Source organism: Candidozyma auris, chromosome 2, assembly GCF_003013715.1.
Source record: "Candidozyma auris chromosome 2, complete sequence".
Classification (NCBI taxonomy): Eukaryota; Fungi; Ascomycota; class Pichiomycetes; order Serinales; family Metschnikowiaceae; genus Candidozyma; species Candidozyma auris.
The window spans coordinates 2,057,863-2,071,753 of record NC_072813.1 but is presented as its reverse complement, the minus strand read 5'-3'; the positions used below and the strand labels follow the sequence as shown (position 1 = coordinate 2,071,753).

Sequence of the window (13,891 nt, the reverse complement as noted above, 5' to 3'; positions counted from 1 at the left end):
TTTGAAAAGCCGTATCGATGGGGCGAACTTACCTGCTTGGTTGATCATTTTGAGCAGCCAAATTGCCAACTCGTCTGACGAATTATACGTTATACAAGAGCGAGCAGTCATATTATCTCGAGTTTTCTATGGTGCAATAACCGTCGCAATTCTTATGAGGCTCACAGGGCATACACGTGGGAAGAAGACGGATATCAGTTTGCTTACTATCTTTTTATTTTTGCATCAATCAAGACTTGAAATCATTCCTATCTATACGGTTTTCGGAATAATCGAGTACAGCCTCATCAAAATTTTTGATGGTTCTGCAAAATCAAGTTTGGTACTCACTGTTTTAGTTCTCAGCATTCAGCACATATCTTTTTTTGCTATTGGAAATTCTAATCTGATAGCGACAATAGACCTTTCCAACGCCTACAACGGTCTTGCGACTTACAATTTACCAATTGTGAGTATACTTACATTCATATCAAATTTTGCACCATGTTTGCATTGGAATCTTGCTTGGTTCCGAATTTCCCAAAGGTTGTCAAGCTCGCAAAGCTGGAGAATCCACCTTGATCAAAAAAATTTGATTACTCTATCTTTGTACCTCACATCACTCGCCAGTTTGATATTGTCATGTATCATTCAGAGATTCCATTTATTTATTTGGTCTGTCTTTTGCCCTAAGGTACTATATTTTGCCGCATGGTTCATTTTCGTTGAGATAGGGTTTGATAAACTTCTATGTCAACTTGATTGCTTCCTAAAATAGTTAGAGTCCCTCGCTTGTTTCCTCGGCATAGATAAATACCAACAAAATTCTCCAGTGCGTAGAAGCTTACTGAAGAAGTTGATCTCTGAAATGAGGCTGGTTGTTGACGTATTTGGCCTCGCGTCTATTCTTTCGATTTTGCATTTTCTGTTCTGATTTCCAAATCGCTAATTGAGCCTTTGACTGGGCAGGCCCAATGTTTCCCATGAATTGTCGGCTCTCGGCGGCTACTACTGTACCTTGACCCTCGGTTAATATCACATCCTTTGATGGTTTTTTTGACTTTTTAGCAATTCTATGTCCTACGGACAATCCGGAGGGTAGCAAAAGCTCGTCACCAAGGTCAATGATAGCTCCTTCACTATGTGACTCAGAATCGCTGAGAGATGCTTCTTCATCACTTGAGACGTCCTCCCAAGCTTCCTCATCTTCTGAACAGGTCTCTCTGGTTGGTGTATCGTATGAAGAGGAGAAGTCATAAAAGTCTGAAATCTCTAATTTCTCATCTTCAGTCTCATATGGGATCCGCATATGTCTCTTGCTTCGCATGTGCTCTCTAACTGACTCAAGGTCCTTGCCCTGATACGTGCAACATAAGCAAACATTTCCTAAACCCAACTTCTCGCCAAGATACACAAGGAGTCCCTTGATATCCACAAGGTATTTCTTCTCTGGGATAAATAGACCGTGTACTTTTGACATGTGTTCCACGTTTTCTTCGATGCTCGAGAAATGGACCAGGTGTTTACTTTGGCAAAAAAGGCAAGTTGTTGGACTGATCTCAATTCTTTGCTTAATTTTATTTTCTAACGCCTGATTCATTGCCTCCTCAGCTGATATATGAGGCAGAACACAAGGTATATCTGCCAGTTTACTACCAATCATATGGCGCTTTCCATTCAAATCTTTTGGGCATTTTGTTTTGCTGCGGATGCATTTGCTTGCACCTACATCTCTGTTGTCGTTATCAACCTTCTTTTGAAAAGTGGCTTCATCAACGGGTGGTAACTGCGTAACCCTTCTCTTAAGATTATACCTATGCCAGTCTGTCTTCATATGACTTCTTTGAAGCAAGGCATTTTCAAAAGAAAGGCCACAGCTCAAACACGTAAATGACATAGTTGAGTTCTAGGTTGTATGTTTCGCGATGAGCATCACTTTCGCGGTATTTTGCGATTTTATGCTGATTCTTCGCGAGTAATCAGAATTGCGACTTTATTCCAATCCATATCAAGTATGAAAGAGACCGACGAGCTAAAATTGATTATACCTAAGGTAATGGACTCTGTCCGATACTCAATAGCAGCGTCTTCTCAAGACATCGGCTTCTTCAAAACCATGGACTCCCACATTGATGTTGTAACATCAAAATCAGCCGAGATGCTCCTAGACTTGATAGAGCGTTTAACTCACAGGGAGTTCGACAAAAAGAACGGCACAGGAACCTATCATACATCCTTTCTGTGGGAGAAAATTGAGAACTTCTTGGACTCCATTCTTGAAAACATCGATATTGCTGCAGAAAGACATGTTCTGAAGGTAGCGACCTGCTCGTCGGCACCTCGTAACCATTTGGAGTTCAAAAAACCACAAGAGAGTTTTACTGATAAAATTGACAATTCGGATGACCATCCATTCGTTCCAAAGCTAACGAGAAAACCCCACTTTCTCCAGCCGTTCGCCTCCCTGGTGACCCCCGATCACTTGGGACTGTACTCTCAACCCTACGAATACGAAATAATGAAGCAGCCATACCCGGAAAGTATTTTTATTAGTCGCACTCCAATTCAACCCGTTGACTGGGACTCGCGTCCAGCTATCAGTGTAAACACGACGACCGGGTTGAGAAAAATGGTGGACGCTCTTAGGTCTTCACAAGAGATAGCGGTCGACTTGGAGCATCATGATTTGAGATCCTATTATGGTATTACATGCCTCATGCAAATATCTAGTAGATCACAAGATTGGTTGTTAGATGTTTTAGCTTTGAGGGCTGATTTAGAGATATTGAATGAAATATTCACGAATCCAAAAATCGTGAAAGTATTCCATGGTGCATTCATGGACATAATTTGGCTTCAGAGAGATTTTGGTCTTTACATTGTATCTTTATTTGACACGTACCACGCGTCTACAGCTTTAGGCTTTCCCAAGCGTTCTCTCGCATACTTATTGGATAGGTTTGTCGGATTCAAGGCATCTAAGAAGTTTCAATTAGCGGATTGGAGAGTGAGACCATTACCGAAAGCGATGGAGCACTATGCCCGAGCTGATACACATTACTTGCTTTACATCTTTGACCATTTAAGAAATTCATTGCTAGAGGAAGGAAATCAGAAACTACAAGAGGTTCTCTTCTTATCAAGGAAGGTTGCGCTGCGAAAGTTTGAGTACGCAAAATTTCGTAGGGAAAGTGGTGAATTCTCTGACGAGGCTACAGCAATTATGAGGAACTACAATGTACCAGAAAAATTCAAAAACCGCTTAAAGTCGGTTATTGATTGGAGAGATCAAAAAGCAAGAGAATTGGATGAATCCACAAGATACATCATGAATAACAGTATTTTATTGAAAATTGCTGTCGGAGGTGTGGACCCGAAGTTATTGCAGCAGGAGATCCACCTTGATGGAAATGATTTAAACTCATTATCTGCCCTACTCAAGGCCACATCGGTTCTCAGTCAAGACTCACACAGTATTGTCGAAGATGAGGCATCTCGCACTCAAAGCACGTCGAACTCTATTACACAAAGAATGTCCGCTCAATCAGTTTTATTAACTCCAGGCCACGATCTTCTTTTACATGAATCGTCCTTATTATCTAGGGAGGTGGCAAAAAAAGAGAAAGTCTTCGATAGACAAATCTATCATAGAGGTAGTGTAAGTTTCCATTTACCCTTTATGGAAATTACCTTCCAAGAAAAACGCAGTGAAACACCATCTGAACATGGTGAGAATGATTCAAAAATTGAACAAGAAACGAAAGATGATCGCAACCCGGCTGAAACAGACATCCGATATACTAACTTGCGTGGTGAAGTGCTACATGGGCTGCTGAAGGTAATGAGAGATCATTCGAAGTCGGAGAATGGCAATGAAGCATTAGACTATGAGAAGGCAATTAAGGAGATGCAAACCACGCGAACCAAGAAAAGGGAAACGTCAAACTTACAATCAAAGCGTGAAAACACCGACAATCGACGTGATTTTAAAAAAAGGCGAGTTTTCAAGGGTAGATCGAGGGCATTTCATTAACCAAAGGTATCTATCTTCTCTGTCACGCTCAACCGTAGCTTCTCACATACAAACCAAAAAAAAACCTTTGCTTTGCAAAGGCTGGAGTTACAGAGAAAGTAAGCTACTCTCTATACTTGGGATCTCTGGCCGGCAGTAAGGGCACCATCATCTTTGGCGGTATTGATAAGGATAAGTATGAGGGAGAGTTGGTAAAATACAGTATTCCAGAAAACGACGCAGCCCTAGCTCTCAGTGTGGTCTCTTCTTCACTCTCAGACAATTTCTTTGATCAGACAACGAAGTATCTTTTTCATTCAGGAACGTCATGGAATTCGTGGCCAGAGGGAGTATTTTAGATCACCGTTCGGGCCTTGTAAATTAAATTGATTACCCGCGGTATTCATACCTTTAAATATACAAGTTGACTGCCATGATGCCGTCATGATAGGAAATGTTTTTGGCGAAATCGAATATAGATCATCCGTCTTTGAGTTAATTCATTGTAACAAAGCAAGTCAAAGAGGAGAAAAAATATGATGCACCATCTTTCATTACGTCAAGGAGATTTTGAGGAGTATTTGGAAGAAAAAAATTGAAAAAAAGAAGGGTGATAGGAGAAATGTGTAATCTGAGGGAGTGAATTGATGGCAACGTTGCAAAAGCTACTCGAGGCATCACTTAAATCTGTTGTGCATCGGATTTCGGATAAACAGGTCTAACTCAAATTGACGAAGAACAACTTATGCATAAGTTAGATGAGAATACCTGAAAGGGATTACTTACTTAAGAACCTTTGACGAAGGAGGGTTTATCAAATCATAGGGATTCCAGATCTTTTCTACCCCTATTCCTCTCGTCTATAAGTATGAGCTGCTTTCTCATACTCTCTAGAGAAAAAACTACTCATATCCATTCCACTAGGTATATAGTTTATCAACTCGATTATGTCTTCAACTACTTCCGGTAACTACAGGTTGGACCTCTTTGGACAGGCAACTCTTGTTTCTTCCACTGCACACACGGTCACGTGTGACCTCCTGTCTGAAAAATAACTGGATTGCATGCAGGAAACTACTGAGGTCCAGTACTATAGGTAATGGATGACATGTATCTGATAGTCGAACTGTATGCTTAGGAAGAGTAAATTACTCCATGGTGTGGATAGAGCAGAAGTCTCCAGATATATATACACACACGGAATTAATCAGAGATGAAAGAGGTTGCCCCCATAGCAAGTGATGGCCCCCAACGCCGCTGAAGGTGAGTATACTGCATAAGACTGCTGTACTCAACACTGTCCACCTCACAATATTTCCAACAAAATCAAAGCCTGCAGGCCAGTTACTTAGAGTTTCATGTTTATTTTAACCTGCATATAATCATTGTACTCTGATATCTCGAATCCTTGGAATGTGACCAGAGAAAGTGGTCGTTAACATATCAATGAATTTTTACATAGTACCTTCGGGTCTGTACCAGACCCAACAAAAGATGAAGAGTAAGTCAAAGACTACCAAAAAGAGAAGATCTAGTCGAGGATCGCAAGCTAGTCGAAAGTCATCAGATACAAAATCATATATCTCAGAATCCATAAATCTGCGCAGCCTGCTGGAGATTTCAAAAACCCTATCACTGACAAATGTCTCAGAAACTTTCGAGGACACTGCTTTAAGAATTGAAAAGGATGAAGGACGAGAGGAGATCGTCAGCCGAGATTTCGAGGGGTGTATGCGACCGACTCAAGACCAAATTTCGAATATTGAATCTCAACTGCTGGGTCATTTGAAAAGCGATTTGGCTCATAGGGATCAAAGATCCAGCAGATCTCAACGCTTTTCTCAAGTTCCAAGCGCATCTCTGATACTTTCTCCAACCTGTGGTGGAATCGAAATAAAACCAAATTGTTCAGGATCCAAAGATAACAAAATGGCAGACCTGCAACCCAAAGCACACCCTGAAATCCCAAGATTTGATTTGATAATGTCTGTCAGTCGACTTAACTCTGAAACTTTTATCAAAAGATCATTTTTAACACCGACGTTTCAAGTTCTCCGCTACAAAAACTACTTGGAAATGCTTGAAAGCCAACATGAGGCTGATGCTGTAAGTTATGCTGACGTTAGAATACAATCATTTGGGAAGTTTGTCAAGAAGTTGTTGTCCGACCGAACAGGAGTGACAGGATTTCAAGGTAATGATGCCGATCTCTATCGACATGAGGGTATCCTTGCCTGCGAGCTATTCAAATGTCGACAGTTTCTTAGAAAATTAATTGCGTCAAAATTGAACATGCAAAAGTCAAATCCTGCGTTTTATATACCCGAAGAGCTAGTACAGGCCAACTTCACGAACTATGTCAGATTCTTACTCAGTTTACCACTAACCCTTCCTGACTTCTTTGATCATTTGGACCCAGTCACTGCTTCGCACTACAGGTTTAAGTCTTCGATCCAAGAATTGAAGGACAAGCTCAATTCAATTGCACAAGATGGGTTAGGCAACGAGACATTAGTTCTTCCCGGGGCAGACGTCATTGTGCAAGCAATAACAAAGGTTTCCTACGAGTATATTCTATTGGAGCAATATCATATAGATGTCTTGGCCAAAATGGGAAGCAATTCCCTTCTAGATCGTCGGATTGTGAGGCTTCTTTTCAATCTTTTTAACTTGAATATGAAGCTTGATAATACCGAGTCTTTGAAGATTTTGAGTTTCAACATTTTCTTTAGTGCACAATACTCATGGAATCTAGCACTAACTATTCCATTTGTGAGGGTGTTTGAATCCAATATCTTTGTCGAGGATGACCTGATGGTCTCCTCCGAGATGTCCCTGTCAGAATCACCATTCAAGAAGCTGGATGAAGAGCTATACAAGAGTTATTTCAAAGAACTCAAGTTCGATACTTTCGATAGTTTTAGTGCCCTGACGAAGGCAGATCTTGTCAAAATGCGTAAACGCCTAGAGGACTTGAATACTTCCGGTGGCCAACTGGGTGTAAAATCTCGCCACAAGCCTGAGAATTTCGAGTATCTTCGACAAAGTATTTTTCAAATCAAATCTGAGACATTTCATGTTATACAATCACGAGACCTTTACTTGCAGCTTGATCACACCAATTACCAGACTGTACTTAGGCAGTTTCATCGAATACTCAAAAACGGAGGCATACTCGAATTACCAATCCATATCCCGAAGTTATCGCCGAGGTCTGCTACCATGGTATCCCGTTTCCCAACAACTTCTTCGGATGAAATTTACCTTCGCGACCAAGAGTTGTTGAAAGATTTTGTCAACACCATAGTGGGTGAATTGAATGGTATATTTGGAACTAAGAATGTGATGTTAGGCACTGTACTTATATCAGCAGACAGTAAAATGAGTTCTTTTGTTTCCAATCATATATCACTAAGACTTCATGACATGTACGAGGATATCGAGTCCTTCTTATCATCATTTGATAATCAGCACAGCGCGCATAACCATTTGGGTAATTACTACTTTTACATTCGCGCAGAGAAGATATGATTTTAAAGCGCAACACAAGAATCCGTACACCATGACTCACTTAACACTGAAAATATGAAAACCATATCTTTTATCACGAAGACAAATCTGATCATGTCCACAGTGTACATAATTGACGTTGAGAGCGGTAACTTAAGGAGCCTTACAAATTCAATCAAACATCTCGGGAACTACAAAGTGGTGTACATCCGAAATCACGATGAGTTCGAGATGTATAATGAAGATATCGAGCTCTTAATATTTCCGGGGGTAGGTAATTTTGGCCACTTCGTGAAGAATCTTGATGAGAGAGGTCTTATGGAGCCCATAAAGAACTACCTTGCCACTGGCAGGAAGTTGCTTGGTATCTGTGTAGGTTTGCAGTGCCTAATGAAAAGTTCTGAGGAAAGTCGAGGCGTGAGTGGATTGGGTCTCTTGAACATTGAGTTGTCAAAGTTTAACAAAGGTGACGAGCAATTTTCTTTGAAAGGTCAGTCTAAATCTGTTCCTCACATTGGTTGGAGTCATAACCATAGATATTCTTCTCCTCAAGTCATGGCTACTATGAACGAGCCTCTTTACAGTATAGGTACCGAAGACAAATTTTACTTCGTGCACTCTTACGCTGCAATAATCGACTCTAAAGTAAAAGCTGATTTACTTTCCGAAGCCGAGAAAGACGGCTGGAAATTCGTTTTTTCCAAGTATGGATCAGAAGAGTTTATTTCCGCAATGTCTAAGGATAATTTCTTCGCTACGCAGTTCCACCCAGAAAAATCCGGCATTGCGGGTTTACGGGTTATACAGGCGTTCTTGGAGGAGAAAGTACCACATACATCATGCACGAATAAAAGTTTTGTTCCCCACTCCGGATATCCATCACGAAGAATCATTGCTTGTCTAGACGTGCGTTCAAATGATGATGGAGATCTAGTGGTAACCAAGGGTGACCAGTACGACGTTCGTGAAAAGTCAGATACTCAATCTGGTGATGTTAGGAATTTGGGAAAGCCAGTCGAACTTGCTACTAAGTATTTTGAAGATGGGGCTGATGAAATCACATTTTTGAATATTACTTCATTCAGGGATTCTCCATTGCAAGACTTGCCTATGCTTGAGGTTCTTAAATTGGCAGCACAGAATATTTTTGTTCCTCTTACTGTCGGCGGTGGCATCAAAGATATGATTGACCCTGTCACTGGTGAAATCGTACCAGCGCTAAAAGTAGCAGAGCTCTATTTCAAATCAGGTGCAGATAAGGTCAGCCTTGGCTCAGAAGCAGTCACAATTGCTGAAGAATATTATAGAAATGGTAAGATAAAGTCAGGAAAGTCGGCCATTGAGCAAATTTCAACCTGCTTCGGGAACCAAGCAGTTGTGATATCTGTTGATCCTAGGAGAAAATTTATCAAGTCGCCGAAAGACACTAACATGCAGTGTATTCAAATCTTTGATGAGGAGAAGTACGGTCCCGACGGAGAGGAATACTGTTATTATCAAGTGACCTCACAAGGAGGCAGGAAAGTCCATGAAATCGGAGCTTTGGAGTTGTGTGTCGCATGCGAAGAACTTGGGGCGGGTGAAATTTTGCTCAATTCTATAGACCATGACGGAGGTAACAAAGGTTTCAACCTAGAACTCTTGAAACAAGTTAAAGAAAGCGTGTCGATTCCAGTTATCGCGAGTTCAGGTGCTGGAGCTCCACGTCATTTCGCCGATGTATTTGAGATGGATTGTGGCATTGATGCTGCTTTGGGCGCGGGTATGTTTCACCGTGGGGAATACAAAGTCAGTGATGTAAAGGATTACCTTCGTCTGAGAGGGATGGATGTAAGGTTTGAGACCACGAAAGTATAGCCTAGCCTTAATCGTAACTATATACCGGAAAATTTTCAAGTCAAATGCATAAGTAATCAATGTCGCTCAAAGGCACTAGTACAATCTACATTGGACTTCTTAACGTTTCTTTTATGGCCCACACGCAAGTTGAAAGACGTCCGCCAAATAATCATATGAACTAAATTGACGCTGTGATCGCAAAAGCTCACGTTATTTTTTTATTTCATTTTTGATGCCATATGATACAGTCGAACAATCTCCACAGAATGACCAAGCTTCTAAGATGACTTCTGTCAAGTCATTCGATGAAAAGCAACTAATTCACTCCATCGATGATGTGAACTCGTTCAGAGTCCCAACTGTTTTTCTCAAAGATGGACTCCTGTTGTTAAAGATTTCGCATAAATCTAGGAAAAGAGTAAAACTAAGAGTGGAACCGTCAGAGTTCAAATTCATATATGAGCTTCCAAAGGGAAAAATATATGAATTTTTGGTTGACGACATCAAGGGGCTCTATCATGATGAGACTGCACAACGCTTTAGAGAGGAGTTTGGAATATCCAAAGAGTTTGAGAGGCAATGGATTTCTGTGGCTTTTTTTAATCATACAAAGAAAAAATTGAAAACCCTTCATTTAATAGCTGATACAAACTATGACTTTCGGCGAGTCAAATCAATCTTTACAGGTTTTAAAAAGCTCAAGGATGATATTGCTCAAAATTTTTTTTTGAATTTAAATGAGCTTCGTGACTCAACTCGCAATATGGTCTTAGAGAAAGCGGAGTGTCAACCGCGGTCTGGTAGGGAGAGTCTTTCCTTGCAAGATGTTGTGAAGTTTACCAAGCGCATGAACATCAACCTAGGTGAACGTCTCATCTCGCAGGCTTTTAGACAAGCGTCGAGAAGTGATCAAATCTCATGTGGAAAGTTACTGTTTGAGCAATTTAAGAATTTTGTGGAAATTCTCAACGAACGCAAAGACCTTGACATAATTTGGCAGGATATAATGAGGAGTAAGGCAAGCATGAACTTTGAAGAATTTCAGGATTTTATGATACATGAACAACACGAGGTGGTTGAGACAGGTATTTTAAAAAAATGGTTCTTAACATTCGATCGTGGATACAAAGGCTCGTGGACGCAACAGGACTTGGATGCATTTTTACGTTCCAGAATGTCATCGCCCGTTTCCGAGCCCTACGCGAAGGAGGGGTATTTTAGTAGACCTCTCAACGAATATTTCATTCTATCGTCTCACAACACATACCTTCTAGGAAGACAAGTCATGGGTGAGTCGTCCGTTGAAGGTTACATCAAAGCTCTCCAACGTGGCTGTCGATGTCTTGAAATTGATATCTGGAACAGCGGGAATGACGCGGATCATGAACCACTTGTTAACCATGGCAGAACGTTCACCAATGGCATTTCATTAAGAAATGTGGTCAAAACCATCAAAGCGTATGCCTTCCAAGCGACACAGTTTCCGTTGATTTTGAGCTTGGAGAATCATTGTTCACCTGAATCGCAAAGGGAGGTCATATCAATATTGACGGATACTTTTGGGAGCATGCTTGTCACAGAGCCTTTGAACACAACTGCATGCCTACCGAGTCCAGATAGTTTGAAATGTAGAGTTCTTCTCAAGGTTAAAAAAACCGACTTTTTCACAGCTACACAAGATGACCAATCCTTGATGATGAGCACATCGACAACCGCTGCTCTGCTTAGTGAGGGTAACGAACATCAGAACTCTAGTCTCAAAATAAAACTACGGAAGAAAACCTCAACTAGGGCGGTAATTCGACCTCTAAGTAATTTGGGTGTCTACATTCAAGGAATCAAATTCAGAAACTTTTCGCTTCCAGAGTCAAAAACATTTAACCACTGCTTTTCCTTGAGCGAAAAGTCGATTAATAATATTCTCAAAGACGAAAACAAGCGTCATTCTTTGGATAAGCATAATCGATTATTCCTCATGCGGATCTATCCATCTAAAATCAGGCTAAACTCATCCAACTTCAATCCGATCATATACTGGAATAAGGGTGTACAAATGGTAGCCACTAATTGGCAAACTTATGATCTTGGTCAACAGCTTAATGAGGCAATGTTCAATGCTCCTTTAGGAGACGGGTACGTTTTGAAACCAAAGCGATTGCGAGTACCAGTGTCAAAATCTAACAGATCCGAGACTACTAGTGACATGAACATACGGAAGCGTTTTACAATCAGGATAATAAGTGCTCATCAATTACCCAAACCCGTGGATTGGTCTGGTGATATCAATCCATTCTTAAGTTTAGAAATTATCGGAGCGAAATACACCGCCTGGAATTCTCGAAGTAATCATACAAGTATAATCGCGGGTAACGGCTTTAATCCTATTTGGAACGAGACATTGTCTGGAACGTTTGACAGTGAATCGGAACTCGTTTTTTTGAAAATCACAGTTCTATCATCCAATTCAACCAACGCAATCGTAGAGCCTCAGGAGGTCGGTTTGGTGGTGCAAAACATCTTTGATGTGAAGGAAGGATATCGTTACTTTCAGCTCAAAGATATGTGTGGAGAGCAGCTACTTTATTCATCAATTCTTGCCAAAATAAGTGTCATCTGAATTGATAAAAGAAAAGAAAAGTCGAGAATACTTTTCATTTACAGAAGATCCTGCTTCATAATATAGATAATATATGCAGTCTCGATCGCACTAAACCAAGTGATGCGCATCTACTTGTTAGCGTTACTATAATTTGCTTTCCATCATGGGAAAAATTGGCACATCTGTAAACTCAAAGAAACGACACAACCCTTTGCATAGAGATATTATATCAGCAAGTGGTAAGTTGAGAGCAAATGAGTCTCGAAGCTTAGATAACCTGAAGGACAGTGACGGGTTTTACGACGCTAAGATATCGAGGAGAATTTTAAGTTTGGCAAGGTCTCAGCAGAGTGAGTTGGACAATGAAAATATCACCAACTCGTTTGAAAAAGAGAATTATTCAGAATCTGATTCTTCTAGCGCAAGATCTGAGGAGGATCATTTTGAGAATAGTTTAAACAATGCTTCGCATGGCCTAGAGTATGAGGAAACTCAAGACATCTGTCTCGAGAATGAAAAGGATCGGAAACTTGTGGACACTTTTTTTGGAGACGCCAACATCGGCGTGGAAACTCTAGCTGACAAGATCTTAGCAAAGATTCATGAAAAAGAGTTGATGAAAGAAACGCATAACGAAGGGCCTTCCAGTAATGAGGGTGTTCTTCTTCCGCCCAAGGTTATCGCCGCATATGGAAAGATTGGCCAAATACTTTCAACTTATCGCCACGGAAAACTACCCAAGCTTTTCAAAGTTCTTCCAACACTCAAGAATTGGGAGGACGTTTTGTTTGTAACAAATCCAGAATCGTGGACTCCTCATGCGGTCTGCGAAGCAACAAAATTATTTGTTTCCAATCTTACTGCTAATGATGCTCAGATTTTTGTGGAGAGCGTTCTACTTCCTAAGTTTAGGCAATGCATTGAAGATAGCGAGAACCACTCACTCGATTATCACTTGTACCGGGCGTTGAAAAAATCTTTATACAAACCTGCTGCTTTTTTTAAAGGATTTTTACTACCTCTAGTCGATGATCAATGTACTCTTCGTGAAGCCATGATCGCTGCTTCTGTGTTGGCGAAGGTATCTATTCCGTCATTGCATTCATCAGTCGCACTCACTCAATTGTCGCAGAGAGACTTCACACCTGCCAGAACAGTATTCATAAGAGTCCTTCTTGAAAAGAGATACGCACTTCCATATCAAACTTTGGACGACCTCGTTTTTTATTTCATGAAATTTAGGCGAATATCCGCAGAAAACGATACACCTTCTGAAGAGGATATCGCGCTTCCTGTTGTTTGGCATAAAGCTTTTTTAGCATTTGCACAACGTTACAAAAACGACATCACCGATGACCAAAGAGATTTTTTACTTGAAACTGTGAGACAAAGATTTCATTATGCCTTGGGACCCGAAATTAGACGAGAACTTTTGTCAGGCAAGAGTCGCCTCGGAACAGATGACGCATGAGCAACCTATAACACAGTTTATCTACTCTATACGGACTCCGATGTCCTATCTCTAGCGTCCTTGCATAATTGCTCACTGTCAGCTGATAATATCACGTATGTTTGTATAACGCCAATGAGCGTCAAAGCGACAGTCGTTCCAATCCATAAGCCATGCAATGAACCTCTCCAGGGAGAGTAAAATGATAAATAGATCGACAAGGGAATACCAACAACGTAGTACGAGACCAAATTGACAATTCCGCCTATTTTTGTGAGACCTTGGCCTCTAAGACAACCTGCAGAGTTTGCATTCATAGCGTCAGATATTTGCATAAGTGCTACCAACCACATAATTTCATGAAGTTTCGCTATGACTTTTTCGTCGGTTGTGAACAAGGTGGCTATTGGTCCTTGCATGGAATATAAGGCAAGAAAATTTACCAAAGATACGCAGAAGCCGAATCCTAAGGAAACTTCACTAGTGGCCTTGGCACATTCAG

General features: G+C 40.8%; 5 protein-coding genes across 5 annotated transcripts; 4 read left to right on the top strand and 1 right to left on the bottom strand. All coding sequences in view use genetic code 12, as the record gives it.

Annotated features, from left to right (window-relative positions):
• Positions 1–823: 823 nt before the first annotated feature.
• Positions 824–1,459, bottom strand: REI1 (Rei1p; the record flags this gene model as incomplete). Its single annotated transcript, XM_029035922.2, has 1 exon — positions 824–1,459. One exon carries the CDS (start codon positions 1,457–1,459, stop codon positions 824–826), a length of 636 nt encoding a protein of 211 aa, XP_028891164.2.
• A 534-nt stretch (positions 1,460–1,993) lies between these two features.
• Positions 1,994–4,012, top strand: RRP6 (exosome nuclease subunit RRP6; the record flags this gene model as incomplete). Its single annotated transcript, XM_029035921.2, has 1 exon — positions 1,994–4,012. The coding sequence occupies one exon, from the start codon at positions 1,994–1,996 to the stop codon at positions 4,010–4,012; it is 2,019 nt and encodes a 672-aa protein (XP_028891163.1).
• A 1,473-nt stretch (positions 4,013–5,485) lies between these two features.
• On the top strand, positions 5,486–7,522 carry CJI96_0002401 (uncharacterized protein; the record flags this gene model as incomplete). The annotated part of the gene is made up of 2 exons (XM_029035920.2): positions 5,486–5,492; positions 6,042–7,522. The coding sequence occupies 2 exons, from the start codon at positions 5,486–5,488 to the stop codon at positions 7,520–7,522; spliced, it is 1,488 nt and encodes a 495-aa protein (XP_028891162.2).
• A 93-nt stretch (positions 7,523–7,615) lies between these two features.
• CJI96_0002400 (phosphatidylinositol phospholipase C) lies at positions 7,616–11,957 on the top strand (the record flags this gene model as incomplete). The annotated part of the gene is made up of 2 exons (XM_029035918.2): positions 7,616–9,263; positions 9,784–11,957. 2 exons carry the CDS (start codon positions 7,616–7,618, stop codon positions 11,955–11,957), a joined length of 3,822 nt encoding a protein of 1,273 aa, XP_028891160.2.
• Positions 11,958–12,102: 145 nt separating this feature from the next.
• Positions 12,103–13,410, top strand: ENP1 (snoRNA-binding rRNA-processing protein ENP1; the record flags this gene model as incomplete). Its single annotated transcript, XM_029035917.1, has 1 exon — positions 12,103–13,410. The coding sequence occupies one exon, from the start codon at positions 12,103–12,105 to the stop codon at positions 13,408–13,410; it is 1,308 nt and encodes a 435-aa protein (XP_028891159.1).
• Between the last annotated feature and the right edge of the window lie 481 nt (positions 13,411–13,891).